Here is a 23081-nt window from a genome sequence, read left to right on the forward strand (position 1 = left end):
TGAGTGTACAAGGTTCCAGTCTTTAATTCTTCTGTTCACGACTGTAGCCAATGCATTTCAATTTTGTTTTAAATTTTTGATGGCTCGAGTATACTCTCTCGGCTTCATCATCCAGGTCAGTCAGTTCACACCACACCATAATATACTTTGTTTACCCCTGAAAGCACAACCTCTCCGTCCTCGCGTGCTCCAGACCCAATGCCAAAAAATCTACAAAATCTGCCCCCGTCCGCTTCGCATTTCACTACTCCTCTAGCATATTCTACAGGTGGTGGATCAATCCATAGGACCTATACTACTGCACCATGGCTTCTCACGACTCGTCCCTTTCCTCAACCTCGTCTTCTTCACTGACCTCGCCCGTCTCTTCTCCGACACTTTCTTCCAACCAGGAGCGTGACCTATGCGACGGCTCACTCGAGCACCCCTACGACTTGATATGTATCGGATTTGGGCCTTCAGCTCTTGCTATTGCTGTTGCACTCATGGATACTTCTCCTGAAGCGTTGTCGAAGGTTCTCTTCATCGAAAAGCAACAGAGATTTGGTTGGCATGGTGGCATGTTGATTCCCGCCGCCCGCATGCAAATCAGTTTTATCAAGGATTTTGCGACTCAGCGTGATCCCACTTCTCGCTTCACATTTCTCAATTTTCTGCACTCGAAAGACAGGTTGATCGACTTCATCAATCAGTCTACTTTCTATCCTTTGCGTGAAGAGTATCAAGAGTACATGAGCTGGTGTGCGGATCACTTTTCAAATCAAGTGGCTTACGGCGAATACTCTCAGTCAGTGACCCCAGTCGACGGTCCTAACGGCGATCATGGAAAGTCAGAAGAGCCAATCAAACTTCTGAGAGTCTCCAGTGCTGTCAACGATCAGGGTGGTAATAGGGATCGGTATGCCAGAAATGTCATAGTCTGCACTGGCGGTCAACCGAAGGTCCCTGGCTTCTTCCCCAAGATCTCTCGTGGACCAATCACTTCTACCGGAGGGCGTTCTGGTGCATTGTCCGAAGATTCTGACAATAGTCTGAACTCTCTGATGTTTCACTCTTCAAGTTTCATGTACGTGATGCCTCGTCTGGTAGCTCATGCGAACAAGGGCCCTATCAGGATTGCCGTCATAGGGGCTGGCCAGTCTGCGGCGGAAATTGCAATGCATCTGATCTCGAATCTGCCTGAGTCTTCCGCGGTGGATATGATCTTTTCTTCTCGAGCACTGCGGCCTGCGGACGACACCCCGTTTGTCAACGAGATTTTCAATCCATCGGCGGTAGACGAGATTTATGCTCTGCCACAATCCGTGAGATCCAAGGTCATTCAGGAGGACAAGGGAACAAACTACAGCGTTGTCCGTTCTGAGTTGATTGACAGACTATACGACGAGCTGTACGCGCAGAAGCTCCCAGGGCACTCTGCTAGGTTAGCTATACTGAATAGCCGAAGAGTTTCTGATGCATCTGTTCTCGACGGCAAACGAGTCCGTCTTGAGATAGTCGACAATCTATTTGCGGACTTCAAACGTGATCAGGAGCTTCAGACCGAGATCAAGGAGTATGATTATGTGATTGCAGCAACGGGCTATGATAGAGTATCGGAGAGTGGAGCCCTGCTTTCTAGCCTCAAACAATATGTCAAGCTGATGGATGAGAATGAGCCGGCAGTCGATCGAGGATATCGACTGAAACTTGATAGAGAGAAAATCGAGGCGAGCGTGTGGGTTCAAGGGTTGTGCGAACAAAGTCATGGGCTGAGTGATACGTTGCTCTCTATTCTCGCTCTACGTGGAAAGGAAATCGTTGATCAGCTCTTCAAGTCGGACCTGGAGACCTCTTTCCGAAAACTATAGATTCTAGAGTTATTTTTTATAATATCACATCATCGTTACCATACTATAGTGTCGCACAAAAACGTAATCGTATATCCTTTAGAATTTTGAAACAAATAGCGGTAATTATTATCCCAGTCCAGATATAGCTCTGGCCAAGACTGCTTCAGGATGAGCGGGATTCGTAAGGATCAACTTGTGATGTTTGATTACTATCTGGTCTCTGGGAAATAGCGGTACCGCCTTAATGCCCGTTCGTCTGTAAAGGAAATTGCTAACAGGTACCAACCTGGCAGCCATAGCAATTCTACATTTATTAGGAATGCAAATCGAGGCCGCAGCAGAAGAAATATAAAAAGAGGTGAAACTCTAAACCTGCTGTGTTATTACGGCCATGTCAAATACTTCTGTACAAACTCTGTAATTTTTTGGTATGAAATGATCAAAAAGAGACAGAATCTCAGCACGGCAGCTTGCCGGCGCTGCTTCGCCACGAATCTGATGAGAGAAAGCTCACACGGACTTTGTTTCCAGGACTAGACCACCACTTGAGAAACATCATTTTCCGTCGCCAAGCATTCGGCTTTTCATGTGATATTGTGCAACGTGCGCGTAACATTTAGTCCGCTGGGAGCTGCGCAATTCGGAAACGAGGGTAAAACAACATCGACAAGATGATGATTGAACAAAGTGGACTTGACTAATGCAGGCTCAATAGAGCACCATATAGGTAGAAACCAAGTTATAAACAATATAAATCGCGTTCAAAAGTTTAATAGGCTTGAGAATAATTCCGGGGCGCGGACGGAGAAAGGTAGACCAGAATGGTAGTATCGGGGGAAAAAGGTAAAACCCTACTTGAAAATGTTACCAAAACTTTAATTTAACGTAACCTGCAGCCAAGCCCAAGCGCTCGTTTGAGTACAAACCCTCCACAAATTCAAATTCTCTAATCATGGTTCCAGCAATTACTCGGAAGCGAGTCTAGAGCCTCTGATCTTGTCGTTCACTTCGCTTTGACCTTTACAGAGCCCTCACCTGTCTTGCAAAGGTGGTCGAGAGCAGCCGGAGAAGACGCTTGCTTTGCTTCCGAGATCGATGATGTCGAATAACCGCCTGAATCCAAATTCGTTCTCGTGAAATCAAGTTACGCGTCAAATCAACCATATCCCACACTGACTCTTACCACTTCAACACCACCAACCGGACTTACAGCTCACTCTGATAATTCCTATCCCACTATCCAATTCTTCAACCTGCCTAATAACGACAGCATGGAGGAAATCACGCCTACCCCGTTCCCGTCGCTGATGCATACAACGCAAATTACGGATCATGCCTTCTCTTCCAACGAGCTGTCCCATTCCTTTCAGTGCGAAGCTGATATCATTCGAGCCTGGGGCAATTTGCTGGTCAGATACACTCTTGAGTCCTCTGTGGTCTTTACCTACGTTGAGAAATCTAAGACCTATGTCGTCGTGTATGACTCCGAATCGGCAGATTACACGCTCCACCCTGCTCCAGATGCATACTCAATCTCTCGTTCCGGAACCACGGTTGCGTTCGACGTTGATCACTATTTGCCTCCTGATTGCGATATTGTGGCGGCTTTCTCCTCATCTGGGAATGTAACGCTTGTGTGTCGCCGATCTTTGATTCCGGATGACTTTGTGGGCGAGATGGGTAGTCAGTTGCTCCGCGATAAGAATACGACTGCAGGTGTTCTCAACTTCCCTAGCCGTGAGCTTCCGGGTCCTGGTACTCTTCATAACTTGTCTCAGTTCAGCTCTTCTTCTATTGCGCTTGAATTCTTGAATGAGTCGGGAGAGATCACCAGAATCTCCTACGAAGAGCTCAGCGCCCTCTCCGCCAAGGTAGCGAGAAAGTTAGTCAAATTCGAAGCGTCTGTGGTTCCTCTGATGATTCCTCAGTCAGTTGAGATGTACATCGCTGTTCTCGGAATTTTGCGCGCAGGGAAAGCCTTCTGTCCTCTTTCAGCTTTCGATACGCCGAAAGAAAGAATCAGCTTTGTTGTACGCGATACTGCGGCTGACGTCATTTTGGTGACCAACGAAACCGAGAGCTTGGTTAGAGGCATTGATGTCAGTACAATCGCTGTCAATGATGAGCTTCTCACCGATCGTAAGGATGACACTCCTTATCAAGATAAGGTTGTCGATGGCGACTCGATCGCTTATTGCATGTAAGCTTCGCCACAGTCTCTCTAATACACGTTGCTTGTTCGTTATTCTGACTAAATTTTCGCAGGTTTACATCTGGATCAACTGGAACTCCGAAGGGTGTTCTCGTTTCCCATAAGAATGCGTGCCAGGCGCTTCTTGCGCACTCCTTTGTCCCGCACTTCAAGAAATTTCTCAACTTTGCTTCCCTGACTTTCGACGTCTCTGTGCTTGAGATCTTCCTCCCTTGGTTCCGTGGAGCTACATTGGTGTCAGCCTCGCGTTCCTTGTTATTGACAGATCTCTCAGATGTCATACTCAAGTTGAACGTTGATGCTTGTGAGCTAACGCCTACCGTCGCAAGTTTGCTCTCTTATGAGACTCACAATTCATTAAAGATCGTCATGACGATCGGAGAGAAGCTGACGAGAGACGTAATCGACAAACTTGGAGGTGCGAGAATTCTGTATAACACTTACGGACCTACCGAAGCCGCAATCCAGTGTACTGCAGCGACTGAAGGAACTTGTCGTGACTTCTATGAAAGCGATATCGGAGTACCCCTCACCACTACCACGATCTTGATATGCGACTCATCTATTCAAGATCGTATCGATTGCTTGCCTGTTGGATGGCGGGGTGAACTTGTTATTGCTGGAGTCCAAGTTTCCAAAGGCTATCTCAATCGACCTGATCTCACTGCCAAAGCATTCATGCATCACTCGAAATATGGTCTATGCTACAGAACCGGGGATTTAGCACGTGTTCTACCTAATGGCCGTATAGCGTTTGCTGGGCGTATAGCAGAAGGCCAGGTGAAGGTTCGAGGCCGTCGTATCGAGCTTGGAGAGATTGAATATGCCTGTCGCGTGCCTGCCGTCGCTCTGGTTCTCAACAGCCAGCTAGTCGTCGCTGTCGAATCTGAGTCTATTACGGCGCGAGAGAACTGCGAGAAGTTTCTTCCTGGTTATATGCTTCCTGACTATTATTTCGTTGTCGAGAAAATTCCACTTCTGGAATCTGGAAAAACGAACAGGAAGCTAGTTAAAGCTATAGCCGAGCGGGAATTTGCCCAGAACTTGCAGCAGACGGCTGATGTGGAGTACGCCAATGAAGCGGAAAGTGCGATTGCAAAGTCGATACACAGCATTTTAGGGGTTTCTCCAGGACCTGAAGTTTCATTCAGAAGCATTGGTCTCGATTCAATTCATGCCATGCGTCTGGCAGCGTTACTGAAACAGTCATTCACTGAAAAACGGTTCAGAGTTGTGGATATTCTGCTGGCTGACTCTATTCGATCTCTCACGAACACCTTTTTGCATCATCTGAGTGAGGAGATCCGGCCAATGGATAATCTTCTTCAGAGCTACAGTGACGTTCCGCAGGGTGTAACAGGAGTTTACGAGGTGACTCCTCTGCAGCTAGGTATGCTGTTCGAGTGGTCTCGCGACCATCGTCTTTACAGCAATCGAATCACTGTCCGGATCAGGAATGTTTCTGGACAAGCTGCAATCATTAAGGCATTCCGTTACCTGATTGACAAGCACGAGATCCTGCGAACCGGTTTTCTTGAAGTTCAAGACGGTAGAATGTTTGTACAGATAGTTTACCGTGACTCCTCGTTCCAGGTTTTTGACGGTCCGGAAAGTGATAGATTTGAGAGGGTAGATCTACCGCCGCTGCAAATCTCCCTCAGATCTGGCTCATCCGATCAAGAATGTTTGGCAGATATCATGATTCACCATGTTCTTTACGACGGCTGGGCATTTGATAAATTGCTGGGCGAGCTGGAGAGAGCACTCAAGGATCCAGAGCTCAAACGCGTTTCTTCATCTCAGTTCAGGCATGCTGTGCCATTATTGTACAGGAGTGAAGGTAGTATCGACTTCTGGAAAAATTACCTGGACGGTGCCTCTGTATCAACACTACCGAAGCTCATACCTCCCGGGAGTGAGATTGCTACTCCGTTTGCAAAGAAAGCACACCTCCTACTTTCCACGCCTTTCTCGGATATTCAAAACTTCAGTAAGAAATACCGAGTCTCTCCTCAGAGCATATTTCATTTGGCATGGGCTCAGGTGTTGCGCATCCTCCAGGCTGAGAGCGATGCTTCCGATGTTGTCTTTGGAACGGTTATATCTCGTCGAGCGCAGCTAGTTGAAGCGGGATTAGAGGATGCTTTGGGACCCATGATCAACACTCTTCCTCTTCGGGTTCCTTTGACTGCTCCCATAATCGACACTCTTCGCGAGCTGACGGATGCTTCCTTACGCATTATGCAGCATGCTGATGTGTCTTTGGCAGATGTTGGAAAAACGATGGGGAGTCATGCCAACGCTTTCCATACTTTGGTGGTATGGCAGCAATCTGACAAAACAAAAAGTGATATGGTGCATATAATAGATTCTTTGGATCACTTGGAGGTAAGAATTGATTCTCTGATGCGTATTGAATTGGAAGACTTACTAATGGATTCTGGTTTAGTTTGAGCTACTTGTTGAATTCGAGCCTCAATTTGGCACTGGGTTGGTTAATGGAAGCATTACATTCCACACAGATCAAATTGCGTCAACTCAGGCTGAATCTATTCTCAAGTTGATCAATGAATATATTCAGCAGCTTACCCGTGACGAAAGCTCTCTTAAATTGACTTTGGAACAGCTTACAGTCGATGATTCTTTGCTTTCAGTACGCAATCCCACGCCAGTCAGCTTCAATCCTGGCTGTCTATCTGCTATTGATCTGGTTGGTTTTGACTCTGGGAAAATGGCTATTGAGATAGTGAATGACCATGGTTATGAATCGGTGACTTATGACCAGCTGAGATCTGCATATCAGTCTTATGCCTCTATGCTCCGGCAATGTGGAATTGACAAAGGTGATTATGTCGGTGTGGTATTGCCAAAGTCGATTGAGCTTTATGTGGTGGTTCTTGCAATCTGGTCGATGGGTGCTGTTTATGTTCCAGTTGATCCTAGCACACCTGTCGATCGCATCAATATCGTCATGTCCAGTGCAGGTGCCAAACTGTGTCTAATCTCAAAGACACTGGAAACTTTGTCAATTCGCAATTCTAAAGTTGTGGTATCTTATCAAAACATCAAAAAGCCATCAGAAATGCTTGCGCCTGTGAAGATCTCTCCCAATGATGTGGCGTATGTTATCTTCACGTCTGGATCCACTGGAACCCCCAAAGGTGTCGTGGTACCTCATGATTGCGTTGTCAACAACATTCTCCTGCTTTCCCAATACTATCCTGCTCCTTCACGCGACTCAAAAATGCTCCAGCTATGCTCGATCAGCTTTGATGTCTCGATTTTTGAGGTGCTTTATGCTTTCCACAACAACATGACATTGGTTTCAGCTCCCAACTCTGTCATACTTCCACAGCTCTCGAAAGTTATTCACGAGCGAAAGATAACCCATTTGAGTATGACGCCAACAGTCGGTTCTCTCTTGGAAAAGGATTTTATGGGAGGTGTCGAGCTGGTCATTTTCGCTGGTGAAGCTATTAATCCCTCAACCATTGAATTCTGGAGGGGTTTACCTGCTGTCGTCGCCAACTCATACGGACCTACGGAAATGACAAATGTCTGCAATGGTCTATTGGGCTTGACACCAAAGGATGACTTTCGCAACATCGGAAAGTCTTTCGCCAATACGTCGTGTTTCATTCTGGATCCTGAATCGACGAAGATACTTCCTATCGGTAGCGTTGGCGAGCTAGCGTTTGGTGGATACCAAGTCACAGCTGGCTATCTCCACGCCCCAGAACTAAGTCGCGAAAAGTTCATACATCTTGGGAAAGACTACGGCCGTGTCTATAGAACTGGCGATCGCGCCAGAATGCTAGCTGACGGGAGTATTCTGTATCTTGGCCGTCTGGATAGTCAAGTGAAGATTGCAGGCCAGCGCGTTGAGCTCGGCGAGATCAATTCTGCAGTCTTGCAGACTTCTGGCGTGCTCGAGTCTGCGTCGACAGTGATGGATGGTCGTATTGTCGTTTTCGTGCAATCATCACAGGAGGCATCGGCTCTTGAGGCAAAAATCAGGCGAAGCTTGGAGTTGAGATTGCCAGTTTATATGCAGCCTTGGACGATCGCTATTGTTCCCAAGTTCCCTATTACTACAAACGGAAAGACTGACTTGAAAAAGCTCAGCCTTTTTATGGAGAACGGAAACAAGCGCACAGTCGACTTCCCTCGAGATGAACTTGTGGTTGTATCAGGGAGTGAGAATGAGCGGCTGCTAGCAGAAGTGCTGGTGCAGCTGATCAAGGGTCTGACACTGGAAGAGATCCGGAAGACAAAGTCCCTTTTCTATTATGGACTGGACTCTGTATTGGCTGTGAAGTTGATCAATCTCTTATTGCAAAGAGGTTTCCTGTTGTCAATCGGTGACATTCGTCGCGATACAGTCGTTACAGAACTGGCAGCTAAGCTTCGGTCAGCCAAGCTCAACGATGGGCCGAGTGAGCGCGAGATGCTGTACAAGTTCTCAAAGTTTGCTGAGGATGTTGAACCATTCATCACCAGCCATGGGATTGACGTGTCTTCAGTCGAGTGCACTCTGCCGGTGACTTCTATGCAGGATATGCTACTTGGATCTCAGAAATCATATCTGAGTAGTTTCGTGTTAAAGCTCTCTTCTCCAGATCATACCGAGCTGATCAAGAATGCGTGGGCCGTTATGCCGTCGCATAGGGAGATGCTGCGTACATGTTTTATTCCCATCGGAGCAAACTCGTACAATTGCTCGTTTGCTCAAGTTATCCTGCGAGAAAGTGGCGTAGACTTTGGTCGCCACTGGCACGAAAAAATGCTAAGACACCCATCTGATTATCCCTTGGGTGAAATCGCGTTCGAGGACATGTCTGTGCCGCCATATCGCATTACTGAGCTCAAATGTGACAACGGAACTTATTTGGCTATGGAATTTCATCATGCATTGTAAGGCCCTTTCTTATATTTGTTTTTGGTTTCCGACTATGTACTAACTCCGTTTAGGTTTGACTTACACGCTCTGAACCTACTTCTGAATGATGTCTGGCAGCTCATAACGCTCGGAAAGGTGGATCCCAGACCTTCATATCTTTCAGCGATATACGCAATTCATAATGTTGATACTAGCGCGGGCGTTCGCCATTACTCGGATCTTTTACTGCATTACGAGCCACAAGAGTTCCCTGATCTAATGCAATCGTGTTTGTCAGGTAGACCTAATGGACGAATGAGCACAATCTATCGATCTACTTCCTCTTTGGCGCATGTGGATGCTCAATGCCGAGGTATGGCTGTCTCTTTATCAGCAGCCGTATATACCTCGTGGGCGAAGCTAATGGCGCTGGTTTGTGGATCATCTGACATTGTGTTTGGAGCAATTACAAGCGGACGTGCATCTTTCCCAGGATGTCAAGACACAATTGCTCCAGTTTTTCACAGTTATCCCATTCGCTGCAACTTGAAGGAGCTACAGTCGAATAAAGATGCGCTACAAGAGCTGGAGAAACAGTCAACAGAGTGCTCGCGATATCCCTTCACGCCAATGCGGGACGTTATAAAGGAGTACAATCGCGCAAATGATGGAAATCCGAATTTACGACTGTATGACACGATGGTTGTCATTCAGAGCGTTCTTGATTCGGACGATGCGGACGGTCTCAACAATTCGTTCTGGTCATATCACAGTGAACGAGATGACAACGATGTATGTGCCTTTTGTTAAGCAATCGATTTGAAGTGAAAAACTAACTTGCTTTCTAGATGTCTGTTATTCTTGAAATCCGCCGGAATATTAAAGATGACTCTATCGAGTTTTTGGCTTCGCACGACAGGTAAGTTTGTCAAACGAATATGTACGTAACCCATCAATTAATCTCAATATTATAGATCAGTTTTGGACGTCAGTCAGGCTTTGCACCTTCTTTCAATTCTAGACTGTCTACTTAAGAATGTGGTGGATCATCCGACAAGCTCGCCGTCGGATCTTCTGGGACTTGCGAGTGGACAGCTTTCTATCTCCAGTCCAGCGTCGAGAATTGTAACTGCAAAATATCTGCACTCTGGCTTTGAACTTAATGCTTCACAAAAGCAGAACAAATCTGCATTGGAGTTTTTGCAGGAGGACGGCTCTATTCGAATGTGGACGTATAGTCAACTTAACTCGTGGGCCAATAAGCTTTCGAAGTATCTGAGCCTGGAACATGGGGTGACTATTGAACAGTCTGTTCCGTTATGTTTGCCAAAGTCACCTGAGTATTATGCAAGTCTGCTGGCTGTCTTGAAATCTGGAGCAGCGTTTTGCCCCATTGATCCAGCTACCCCTTCTGATCGCGTTGCTTATATGATCTCAGAGCTGGGAGCTTCCGTCATTCTGGTCGATAGTGGCTCGAGGTCAGCTATAGAAGCTGCGGTTGCTGGGAGTGGTTTGTCTGTTTCTATTATCGATGTGTCTGCTCTAAATATTGATGATCTAGGAAGTGATAATCGGGTTATTGATGGCTATAGTGATTCTGCGACCGCATATAGGATCTATACATCAGGTATGTAAGGATAGTTTTAGTTATAAGATTATCAGGAGCTAACTACCATACGTCTAGGAACAACTGGAAAGCCCAAGGCCGTCTCGGTAGAAGTTAGAAATTCTGTACAGACTATTCTTGCGTCTGACGCTCTTCTTCCACATCACGAAAATAGCCGACTTCTTCAATTTGCGTCTACTACTTTTGATATGTCGATATATGACTGTTTTATTGCTTGGGAATACGGCCTAACTTTATGTGCCGCCCAACAAAGTCACGTCATTTCAGATCTGGAAAGTGTTATCAACCAGCTCCAAATCACATTACTGGATCTGACACCTAGCGTGGCTTCGACATTGCGAAGAAGTAGTGTGGCATGCGTCGAGTGCCTCTACTGTATTGGAGAAGCGCTTCCGCAAAGTGTTGTGGATGAATGGGATGGTGCGTGTGTTAATTCATATGGCCCGACCGGTACGTTGTCACGTTGCTTTCTAGTATGATTATAGCATTTTGTTAACTCTTCTAACAGAAGCGGCGATGTGTTGCACAATCACCAAAACCTTGAAAGGAACCAAGAGCTCGATCGTAGGTCGTTCGTTTGGAACAACCGAATTCTACGTTTTGGACCCTGAGAGCCAGCGAATACTTCCAACTTACAGCGTTGGAGAACTAGCTATTGGTGGCTATCAGGTTGCTCGCGAGTATTTCAAGAATCCTGAGCTTTCTGCTAGCAAATTCATTCATTTGAACAGTGCTGAAAATCATCCCAGAGTTTACCGTACAGGTGACTTGGTTCGCATGTTAGAGGGTGCAACAGTTGATTTTATCGGAAGGAAAGATGACCAAGTGAAACTCCGAGGTCTTCGTATTGAGCTTCAAGAAGTGAACGCCGTTATACGAGAAGCCCTGTCGACGAGTGGTCTCATTGACCTCAAGGATATATGCACAGTCATCCTCGGGACATCTCAGCCCCAGTTGGTTTCTTTCATCAGTATTGGTAGTCCGCTTGACGGCTGCGAAATTATCCAGAGTGGCGAGGATCTTTCAAAGGCGCTTTCGTTGGCGCGCACTTGCTGCGAGTCATTTCTTCCACGGTATATGGTACCTTCAGCTTTCATTCCCATAACTACTATCCCACTGTCACCTGCTGGAAAATTATCTCGCAAGCGTCTTCAAGGAATTTACAATGATTTTGTTTCTCGAATGGTTGAAGATCAGCTCATGCCAGATAATGATATGGCGGAGCTAACGGAGACCCAGCAGAAGTTACAGCAGATATTCTCTGATGTGAGTGGACTTCCTGTTGAGACGGTTAAACTGGAGACGAGCATCTATCAGCTGGGAATGGATAGCATATCGGCTACTCAAATATCCGCAGCTATGAGAAGAGCAGGGCTACGTGCGACGGCCTTAGATGTTTTAAAGGTATGTCGAAAATGCTTCAGCTCTGCTTGCGCCCGTTGCTAACTTCTATTTCAATTTTAGTGCATGAACATTTCGAAATTATCTGCCCTGGTTGAGACCAGTTCGGAGCTCTCTGATGATACGGATGTGTGTTCGACTTTCGAAACGTCTTGCCGCAAAATGGCTTGGGACGATGTTTCTTCCGATGTCAAACATATTTATCCGTGCACGCATACTCAGGAGGGAATTCTTTCTCAGTTCCAGAGCAGCGAAGGTACCTTGTATTTCAACTACTTTGTGCTGAGCATTCCCAATTCTGTTGAACAAGAAAGAGTTCGCCGAGCATGGGCTAGAGTCTACTCGAAATACGACATCTTGCGTACGGGTTTCAAAGAGATTGAGGTCGATGGGTTCGCATATGCCCAATTGATCTACGGGACATCGGATATAAGATTCGCATCGCGCGTAGTCGATGACATCAGTTCATACGCGCCTGTTACTTGCGATAATTATTCCAAGGTGGCATTGGAGCATCTTAATGAACCCCAGGTTTTTCTTGAATATATATCAGAGCGAGATGGAAAATCTTTTTTGCTGTTCGCCGCAAATCATGCGATTTTTGACGCCAACTCATTATCGATGATCATGGGTGAAATGGAAGAACTTTGTCAGCCAGATTTTGAGCCCAATGGATACTCTCCCGAGTTCAAAGATACGCTGAACGAGATACTACAGCTTCAGAAGTCTTCCTCGTCTGGGTCGGCCAGTTTCTGGCGGAGTCTGCTCAGTGATGCTCCAGTGACGCGGATACCAAACCTGAATCCGTTTGTTAGTGAGAGAACTGTTTCTGCCAAGCTATGCACAGAGAACGTTTTGTCGGTGTCGCAGAAGACTCTGCAGGACTTTTCATCAAAGCTGGACGTTTCTATTCAAACAATCTGCGTTGCTGCGTGGGCTAAGGTGAGTCGATTCCTGACTGTTGCTCATTCAATTTATTGATACTAATATCATATTACAGCTGCTCTCTCTTTATGTTGGTGAGACAGATGTTCTTTTTGGCTTAGTCCTATCTGGACGAACAGGTTTGAAAAGTGCAGACTCCAGTGTCTTCCCGTGCCTCACGACTGTGCCGTTCAGATCTACTCTTGATGGTTCGAATGAAAAATATATCCGATCTGTGCACCAAACAGCAACCCAAATCTTGGAGTTCCAACATACACCATACAGTACTATTCGTGAAGCCAGCGACTCGCGGGGTAGTCTGTACGATTCGGTTTTTTTATACCAGAAGACGCAGTCAGATAGTAACCGCATTAAGACGTGGAACTACGTACTGGACAAAGGAACTACGGAGGTATGTATGATTGCTTTTTCTTGTCGACAGGACAATATTCTCACATGACAAATCAGTATTCGCTATCTTTGGAGCTTGAGCCTTCAATGAATGGCACTTATTCGGCGCGGCTCTCTTATGATAACTCGCTGGTCCCTACAGAACAGGCGGCTCTGATGCTCAGACAGTTTGAAAGTGTTTTGCTAGACTTTTTGGATCACACTCAAGAGATCTGTGTGCACCCCCACATTCCTGTCGATTTGAGCTCTGTTTTGCTCCCTCGCGTTACTTCGATTCCCACGGATGTTCGATTTTTGCATGAATTTGTTGAGCGTCAGGCTGCTCTAGACCCTTCTCGCACGGCTCTGGAGTTTGCTACTGTAATTGAGGAAGATGAGTTGGAAGTTACGAGATGGAGCTTCCGGGACATTGATCGCGAAGCAAATAAGATTGCCAACTTCTTGCTTACAACTTTTGAGGTTAGGCCTGGTGACAGAATTGCCGTCTGTTTTGATAAGTGTCCAGAGGCCTCTTTTGCATTTGTCGGGATTTTGAAGGCTGGCTGTTCTTTCTTGGCTCTTGATCCTACCTCCCCCATAGACAGGAAAGGGTATATTTGTGCAGATGCTGGAGTGAAATGTCTTTTGAGCAGTGATTCTCTGCTCGAAGCACTGAGCACGATAAAGGTGCCGGTGATATCCGCAACCTCGATCGATATAGTACGGTCGTCACCAGAGGCACCATTGCTCAAACAAGATTTATTACCGGAGAATACCGCTTATTGTCTTTATACTTCGGGATCTACTGGAAACCCGAAAGGTTGCATGTTGTCGCATGAAAATGCTGTACAAGGCATGCTGGCATTTCAGCAGCAGTTTGCAGGAACATGGACTTCCAGCTCAAAGTTCATGCAGGTACAAATGAACCTATGATATATTAATTCAAAGATCAAAACTAATGTTGTCTCTTCCCTTTTTAGTTTGCCTCGTTTCACTTCGATGGTTAGTATTGGTCTATCATATATATTAGCTTGGTCGATTTTGCTAATTGCATTCCAGTGAGCGTCCTTGAGCAGTTTTGGAGTTGGTCAGTCGGCATCGCAGTAGTTTCGGCGCCTCGAGACCTTATATTGAAAGGTACGTGAATTTAATTGCTTTTACTTGGTACTATTGTCTAACTGTACCAGATCTACCATTGAGCATTCGCGCTCTCGGTGTCACTCATATAGATCTCACCCCTTCTTTGGCGGTTTTGGTCAGTCCCGAAACTGCACCGTCTCTGTGTAGAGGTTTATTCATTACTGGAGGCGACCTTCTCAAACAGGAAGTACTGGATACTTGGGGAGATAAAGGCGTTATCTACAATGCGTATGTCTTCATCTATTTCTTGTGGTCGAATATGTGCTCACTCCTTTATTAGATATGGACCTACGGAAGCTACGATAGGTGTGACTATGCGCCAACGAGCACCAAGGACTATCCGACCATCAAATATTGGAAGTCAATTTTCAAATGTGGGTAGTGCGGTCTTTTATCCGGGGACCGAAGTTCCTGTCCCTCGAGGTGCCATAGGAGAGCTATGCGTTTCCGGAGCCCTGGTCGGCGATGGATATATCAATCAACCTGACACTACGGCACTCTGTTTTATGCATAGTGATCTACTAGGAGACAAGTAAGTTCTCGTCCTTTAATCTTATCTTGGAGTTTTGACTGATCATTTATAATCACCACCAGAATGTATCGCACGGGAGATCTTGTTCGGCTTCTTTCAGACGACTCGTTTGATTTTGTAGGTCGGAAAGATACGCAAGTCAAATTACGCGGCCAGCGCCTGGAAATTGGTGAGATCAATGCAGTTATGAAGGCTCCAGAAGAGGGTATCGTCGATGCGGTCACCTTAATCTTGAAGCATCCTGCAAACCACCGCGACCTGCTCGTTAGCTTCATAGTTGTGCGCGACTCTGAACCGATTCAAGGACTCCTTATTGCTTCAGAAAGCGTACGTCATGTGCTTCAGACCGCGCGCGATCGCTGTCTATCAAAGCTGCCGAACTACATGATTCCTACATATATTCTCCCGCTCTCTCGAATTCCACTTTCTGTTAATAACAAGGTTGATGTGAAAGCTTTGGCGAAGCTTTACAGTGACGCTAATATGGATGAGATCGCAAAATATGCGGAAAGCGGAGGTTCAGGAGATGAAGACTGGACAGATACAGAGAAGCGCATACTAGCAGAGCTTGAATCGCTAGATGGAATTGATAAATCCACAATTGACAGAAACACCACTTTCTTTCAGTGCGGTTTGGATTCTATCTCTATGGTCCCACTATTGAAGAAGTTACGACAGGTGTTTCCGTCCATAAGGCTCTCCGCGCTTATGCAATGTGAGTAACTAGCAATCTGTTTGTTGTTCTGACCTCTCTACTAATTTTTCAACAGACCCGTCGATAAGACTTCTTGCTTCATATCTATCCAGCAAATCGTCCGAAAAATCTGCACAGTTCACGCGTGAAAGCGAGGAAGTCAATTTGCTAAACTACCACGACCAGGCCAGCCAAACTCTGGATCTGGCGACGGATGATATTGAGTATATTCTTCCGTGCACCTCTTTGCAAGAAGGAATCATTGCACGTGCTATGAGCTCCGAAACTCGCATTCCTATGTACCTCAACCGATATCGCTTCAATCTTTTCGATGAAGTGGATGAGGCGCGTCTTCAGCTCTGCTGGAATACTGTTGTATCCCAAAATCAGGCTCTACGTGCTTGCTTTCTGGAAACCGCAGATGGAGTTCTTCAAGTGATTCTGCGCGACTGGAAGCCGTTCTGGATAGAGTCTTCAACAGATAGCGATGATATTGACGGCCTAGTTGAGTCTTCGTTGATCGATCATTGGTCAAATATTCAACTGTCAAGGCCTCCTATGATTCTACATCTTGTTCGCTGCTCAGGGTCGAGACTTTTGACTCTAAGTATATTCCACGCTCTCTATGATGCAGTGTCATTGCAGCAGGTGTTGAATGATGTGGTAAAGCTCTATTTCTATTTGGGTGTCCCAAAACGTCCCTCATTTGTTGAAGCTGTTTACCGTATGCAGCGATCATACGATATAGCTAAAGCGGAGCTGTTCTGGACTGATATGTTTTCTCGTCTACAAATGAGACCTCTCTTGGACAACCCTGTTGGCGATCAAAGGAGCACGTTGCTGTCGTTCGTTTCTACTTTTTCATATGATGTTATTAAGGCTTCAGCTCGATCTCTTTCATGCACTCCTCAGGTTCTATTCCAAGCAGCTTTTTCGCTCTCTCTCGCTACTCTTATGGGAAGTGTGATATCTTTCGGTGTTGTGGTATGTATATCTGGTCTTCTGCAGAGTTTCGTGATGTTAACAATGAGTGTATACACAGGTCTCCGGTCGATCTTTCCAGGATTCATTGGATGATGTTGCAGGTCCCTTGTTCAACACTCTGCCGGTTGCATTGGACATCAGTGGGTTTGAAAGCCATAGGGATATGGTGAAGAGATTGCAGGACTACTCGTCTTCTTTAACTGCTTTCCAGCATTTTCCTCTTCGCCAAATCAGAAAATTGGTGAACGTTTCCAACAATCAAAACCTCTTTGATGCTGTTTTTGTGTTTCAAGGAGATCAGGAGTCAGAATTTGCAGACTCTTTGTGGATTAACGAGGAGATTGGAGAGTATACAACCGATGCACGTAACCGATTGCTCTTTGTTTTCATGATCTTCAGCTGCTAACGTATATTTTTCAGTATCCTATCTCTTTCGAAGTTTCACCGGAATCAACTGGAAAGGTCAAATTCAACCTCGGCTATCTGAACAGAGTCCTCACTTCTGATGGCGCCAGAGAGTTCCAGTCACAGATCCTCCAAAATCTTGAACGTTTAGTGTCCGATCCTGAATCTACTCTGGGAGCTTACGCTCAACTCCCACTCTCCCAATCGGCAATTGCGCAAGATCGGGGAGAATTACAATCGGAAGAACTGCAGATGTTGGAACGTAATCAGGTCGACCCAGATATTGTTACTGCAATTAGGGATGAGATTGCCAAAATAGCTGGTGCTGATCCGTTGAACATTGATGAACGAAAGACTGTATTCCAGTATGGACTTGATAGTATCGATGGCATCAGATTATCTTCGGCTCTAAAGAAACGAGGTATTTCGATGCCACTGAGCACCATTCTCAAACATCCGTCGGCACTTGCTATGGCTCAATGGCATGCGCGATTAATGCATGTGGAGTCAAAACCAAAGGATGGTGCGCGGGACTTCTCGATTGAAGAGTTCTTGCGGGACGTGACGTCACTGCCTGATTGCGAAGGTGCTTATTACTGTACTCCTCTTCAAGACGGAATCATATTTCAAGCCTTGACAACAAACAACAAGCTGTATGTCAATCAAGTAAGTACTAACTAAACTATGGAAGTGTTTTGATATATCTTTGGGAAGCTTGTGCTAACCAGCTTATTGCAGAATGTTCTTCTGTTGGATTCTGGTATCGATGTTGCACGTCTCCAGAACTCATTTGAAAAGGTGATACAGTCCAACGCAATCTATCGGTCAGTTTTCATTACGCTCGATGGTCTGCTACCGCAGCCAAAGTCTCATTACGGTCTTATCGTATTGAGGTCTAATCATCTTGCTTGGGATTCAAACTGGCTGTCGGATGAAAACTGGGATAACGAGATGAAGGGACTATGCGATAATGCGGCGTCTGCTATCGATCATTTTCCTGCGCCTCCTTTATCTATCTGTATTGCTCAGTCTGAGACTCGCAGGGCACTAGTCTTGACAATCTCCCACGCTCTTTATGACGGACATTCTCTCGGTTTGTTCTTGGATGATGTATGACTACTCTTTCAGACTTGATTGACTGTTGAAACTGTGCTAACCCTGAACTATAGGTCGTGAACGTTTACAAAAGCGGTGCCAGTATAGAACGGCCACACTTTGCTCCTCTACTGTCTAGGGTGCTTGGAGAGTCTCAAAAGGCATCAAGTATAGCTTTCTGGAATTCAGCCTTTGCAGGGTTTGAGATTGAAAGATTTCCTAAGCTATCAGGTCAACTCACAGGCTCCAGTGAACCCTCCCGAGGTATGAGCCGTTCTTCGTTGCGCAGCAAGTTGTCGCTTGCTCAATGCCTAGCATTTGCTAGAGAGCGCGGAACAACGCTGCAAACGATTGCGCAGGTGTGCTGGAGTATTTTGCTCTCAAGATATCTGGGCACAAATGACGTTGCATTTGGAACTGTTTTGTCTGGCAGAACAACGGAGGATGACGAAAATGTTCAATTCCCGAGCATGGTCACTGTGCCCACGCGGGTCTCAGTTAATGGCTCGTTCACCTCTATCATTGGCAGGGTGCACGCATTTTTCAACCTTGCGCGAGACTATCAGTACTGTCCGTTGATTGACATCTACAAAACGGCAGCTGAAGGGCATCGACTGTTTGATACTTTGTTCATCTTTCAGCGTCCGCCCCCTGATGAGTCGACGATCTGGACGTCAATTGATGGCTCTTCTGCAGTTGAGGTTAGTCGGGTTTTTTGCGGTGCGAGGAAGAGTTTTCTGATACTAACTAAAACTAGTATTCCGTTGCTGTGGAGTTTGAGCAATTGCCCGATGGACTAAGGTGGAGTGTCGCAGCTCAAGCATCTGAGATCTCAAGTGATGATGTTGGTGTTCTGGCTGCGCAACTTGATGGTGTTCTTTACAGCATGGTCTCTGAAACCGACTCCTCTGATTACCTATCAGAATCGAAATTTGTTGGCAGTAAAGGGAGATCAACACTGTCTCGCGCCGATTTCAATGCTGTTGAGCTGCCGACGGAGATGAAAGATTTCTTGTCAGATCTTGATTCCATCAAGACCGTAAGTCTGCTAATGATGAGATGCCAAAAATGTGAAACCTGCTAACAGCCAATAGATCCTTGTTGTTGATCATGACGGCTCTGTGCTTCCGATCGGGTGCGCTGGTGAGCTTTCGCTTTTGAAATACGATAGCCAGGTAAGCCTTTTGTTGTACTCTGTTTACGGGATGAAATCTCAGCTAACTGGTAATAGACGCCTATTCGAACGGGACTTAGAACCAGACTCTTGAGTTCAGGGAAGCTATTATATCTTGGCATGGTCAGTTCCATTCTGAGCTACAACGGTTTAAGTCTCGACACGAACGCAATCTCCGACGTGATATGTGGCTCTTCAACAGAAATTTTTGCTGCTAAGACCTTCATACTTGACTCGTCGTTGATTGTGTATGCTTTTCTCAAGAGTCATGATTATAGTATGATTTCTTCGATCATCTTTTCTGCTCTAAAGAGTACATTTACGTACGGCAAGATACCTTCCTATGTGATTCCTATTGAGCCCGGTAATCAGACGGTGAATATGGAGGATACAGAGTCGATGAGAAGGCATTTCGTGAGCTTGGATGTGCAGACTAGACAAAAGTATCATCGTGACTATATCCACTCGGCCGATTCATGGAGTTATATCGAGACCAAGATCAGAGAGGTTTTGTCGCGCGTTTCAAATATCTCGACTGAGGAGATATCGAAGGATCAGAGCTTGTTCCAGATGGGTCTGGATTCGATTAGCTGTATCCAGGTTTCGAATCTCTTGCGACAAGAGGGGTTACTGATCAGCGTGAGTGAGATCATCAATTGTGGCAATATTCGTACCATTAGCTACCGCTTAGGTCAGTTGGCACGGGAATCTCGATCGCTGATGGAGCCTTCTGAGAAGACGAGAGACTACTCAAGTCTTCTAAGTGAAGACATCCTGGGTGCTACAGGGATCGATCGCAGTGCAATCGAAACCGTTCTCCCAGCTACTTCCGGCCAAGTTTATATGCTTTCGGGATGGCAGTCATCGAGCCGAACTCTACTGTTCCCCACGTTCTGCTTTGGGTGTGCTGATCAGATTGACGAAGTGCGTCTTCTTGAAGCGTGGAAGGAATTAGTTCGTACACAGCCTATTTTGCGCACTACGTTTGTCGCGAGTCAGTCTGAGAAACATCCGGTTCTGCAGCTGATTCTAAGAGCTGAGAATGCTGATGTTTGCTGCTCTGCGGGCGATACGTTTGATCCGGATCAGGATGCTGTCGTTGGAGTTGTCCCAGTGAGATTGCATTATCAGTCTGGAAAGAACCCGGCAATTTATCTGACAATCCACCATTCTTTGTACGATGCGTGGTCGCTTAGGATGATTGTTTCCCGTTTGTCTGCGTTGTATGAGGGGCTTGCTGTGCCTGAGTTTGAAGGCCAGGTGCGCGATAAGTTCATCAACGGAATCATTTCCAATGAGAACGACAACGGCAAGTTCTGGAAGGCTCAGATGGCAGCTGTACCGAAAATCTCAAAGGTGCAGCTCAAGACTTCTCGAGCCGAGCTTTTGAGAAGAAATGCGGTTAAGCATGCGGATAGCCTGACTTCATTTGTGAAGAAGAACGACATAACTGTTAGTACTCTATTGCTTGCAGCGTTCTCGGTCATTTACAACGACGAGATTGTACGAAACACCACTGAACCGGTGGCGTTTGGAATGTATAATTCCGGCCGAACAGTTGACTGCGCAGGGGTTCTAGACCTGGCGTTCCCTACAGTTAACATCCACCCATTGATTGTGGATACTACTGGAAAGGCTCTGGTTACCGTCGCGAAAACTATCCAGAACTCGCTCAGAGAGGTTAGTCAGGGGTACCGGTCTCAAGTTGCGCTATGGCAGGTGAAGGAGTGGACAGGCGTCGATATTGACTGCGCTGTGAACGTGTTGGAAGGTGTTTCCGAGATTGGCGGTGATGGACGTGGGGTTTTCCGTCAGTCTGATAGGACGGTTGGGTCGGTGAGGAGAGAAGATGATAGATTTGGTCGGTGTGTCGATGGAAATCGCGCGCAGAGCTCTTCTATTCTCAACCTGGATGTTGAGTTTGCGTTTGTGGACGGTAGAGTGGATATCGGAGTGTTCTACCATGAGGGTGTTCTAGGGGACGAAATGGAAGGGGATGCATTCATAGAGAAGATGGCAGGCTTGATTGATGCTGAATTGGCACAGGCTGCCTGATTGTGATGATTTGTTTGTTTTTGCTTTCTTGCTATACATGTTTATGACTTTTTTCTGCATTGTTAACGATACAAAAATTCTATATGTTATATGATACAACTCGGATCGTGAATTAGAGATTATATTAATAATACACTCATGCAATTCCAAAAATATGTTTAGATGACAAAATAGCTCTAGGATGCGCCCGGTTTACAGTGATCATGATTTCACTTCACTAACTGGATCGAATTAACTAATGTACATGCGCAAGTATAACGAGAAATCAAACAAGACAAGATAAACCAAGCAAAACTGAACTAGACCAAACTGGAAAGCAAAAATGACAACTACAACTTTAACTCAAACGCTTTTATCGGTGTCTATATAAAACTTAGCACATTCTGTATTCGCAGTGGCCTATGACGTTTCGCGTGTTTGCATTGTCGGAATCAATCGGCTCGGGCTCGAACTTGTAATCGATGGTGATGTCGAGATCGCGGGGGTTGGTTGCGTTCGGTTTGCTGGTGAGGTTTCCGGTGATTTCCTCTCCGTACTAGATAGAACAAAGTCAGTTCATTGGTCCGCTAAAAATGGCTCTGTTCAGCTAGGTATAGGGAGACTTACGTTGATGGTCAGGGTCTCGCGAGTGTAGAAGACGGTCTGCTTCCAGTGGGTGTACTTTGCGTGCGGGCCGGTAGAGAACTTGATGGGCTTGTGGCACTTTGAGAACTCGATGTCGAACCAGGAGATGAAGGCATGCACGAAGTCGTTTCTACGGGCACGAATAGAAAAGTCGCTGGAAAATGCAAGATCTTCCTTGGTACATGTGTAGAGATCGAGGCTCAGAAGAGTGCTCTGATCGGTAACGACAGCTTTCATGTCAACGGTGTCGACGAGGGGTTCGGTCAAGGCAACGGATTGGAAGGGGGTGTAGTTGAATCCGTAGACGTCGTTCCAGACTGTTATCAAGAGTTGTTAGTAATGTGCTTCGGAATTGTTAAAGTACCTGGAAGGTACGTACAGCCAATCTTTTCTTCCTTGTACTCGCCGTCCTCGATTCCAGCAATGTGAAGAGTCGCCTTGTCGGGGAAGATCAAGCCATCAGGAGCGAGGTACTTGTCTCTGGCCAAGAGAACGGTGTCGAGCATGGACTCGTAGAGAAGGAAGTATCCCATCCACTCAGAGATGATGATGTCGACTTTGGGAAATGGGAGTTCGACTTCCTCCATCTTGCCCTTCAGGAGGGTGATCTTATCAGACAGGCCGTTGATATCAACGATTTTCTTGGCCATGTCAATAATCGTAGACATATCGACCTATTAAACACGAGTTTAGTATTGAAGAACAGGGGAAGAGGAACTCTTATAACAGGAACAGAGATTAAATGAAGAACTTACTCCAATAACGTGCTTAGCTCCAGCACGAGCAGCAAACATCGACAGAATACCAGTTCCGCAGCCGACATCCAAAACAACCTTTCCTCTGAACATATGGCTGTTCTGGTAGATGGCATTTCGGTAGGAAAGAGTTCTGGTCTCATCCTTGAGCATCTCCTCGTGGATGCCAAAATGGTCGTAGGAAGAGAAGTAGTGTCGCTCGCTGAAGGTGAGGCCATCGTCTCCGATAGCCTGCGGGGCGGTTGAGTCTGAGGTGGACATAATGTCTGTATTAGAAGAATTTGTGGGTAGTCTATGGAGGAGAGGGAATGAGCGGTTCTTCTTGATGTGAGATGCAGAGTTGGGTTGATAAGTTTTG

General features: G+C 46.1%; 3 protein-coding genes across 3 annotated transcripts; 2 read left to right on the forward strand and 1 right to left on the reverse strand.

Annotated features, from left to right (window-relative positions):
- The first annotated feature begins 38 nt into the window (after positions 1–38).
- Positions 39–1899, forward strand: BZA70DRAFT_285004 (L-lysine 6-monooxygenase (NADPH-requiring)-domain-containing protein). Its single transcript, XM_064913655.1, has one exon. It carries the CDS (start codon positions 306–308, stop codon positions 1848–1850), a length of 1545 nt encoding a protein of 514 aa, XP_064765807.1. The 5' UTR covers positions 39–305; the 3' UTR covers positions 1851–1899.
- An 823-nt stretch (positions 1900–2722) lies between these two features.
- Positions 2723–21475, forward strand: BZA70DRAFT_261153 (uncharacterized protein). Its single transcript, XM_064910894.1, has 24 exons — positions 2723–4032; positions 4098–6432; positions 6494–8958; positions 9016–9715; positions 9772–9842; positions 9898–10550; positions 10608–11000; positions 11059–11954; positions 12015–12893; positions 12952–13287; positions 13344–14180; positions 14246–14267; positions 14325–14402; positions 14453–14633; positions 14686–14937; positions 15000–15652; positions 15708–16615; positions 16674–16997; positions 17036–17686; positions 17759–18130; positions 18190–18816; positions 18873–19154; positions 19210–19290; positions 19347–21475. The coding sequence occupies exons 1-24, from the start codon at positions 3104–3106 to the stop codon at positions 21342–21344; spliced, it is 16923 nt and encodes a 5640-aa protein (XP_064765808.1). The 5' UTR covers positions 2723–3103; the 3' UTR covers positions 21345–21475.
- BZA70DRAFT_285006 (protein arginine N-methyltransferase) lies at positions 21476–23068 on the reverse strand. The gene is made up of 4 exons (XM_064913656.1): positions 22724–23068; positions 22348–22642; positions 21951–22285; positions 21476–21879 (listed from the first exon to the last, which is right to left on the reverse strand). Exons 1-4 carry the CDS (start codon positions 22982–22984, stop codon positions 21718–21720), a joined length of 1053 nt encoding a protein of 350 aa, XP_064765809.1. The 5' UTR covers positions 22985–23068; the 3' UTR covers positions 21476–21717.
- Between the last annotated feature and the right edge of the window lie 13 nt (positions 23069–23081).

This window comes from Myxozyma melibiosi, assembly GCF_037950935.1.
Source record: "Myxozyma melibiosi strain Phaff 52-87 chromosome Unknown BZA70scaffold_15, whole genome shotgun sequence".
In the NCBI taxonomy this organism is placed as follows: Eukaryota; Fungi; Ascomycota; class Lipomycetes; order Lipomycetales; family Lipomycetaceae; genus Myxozyma; species Myxozyma melibiosi.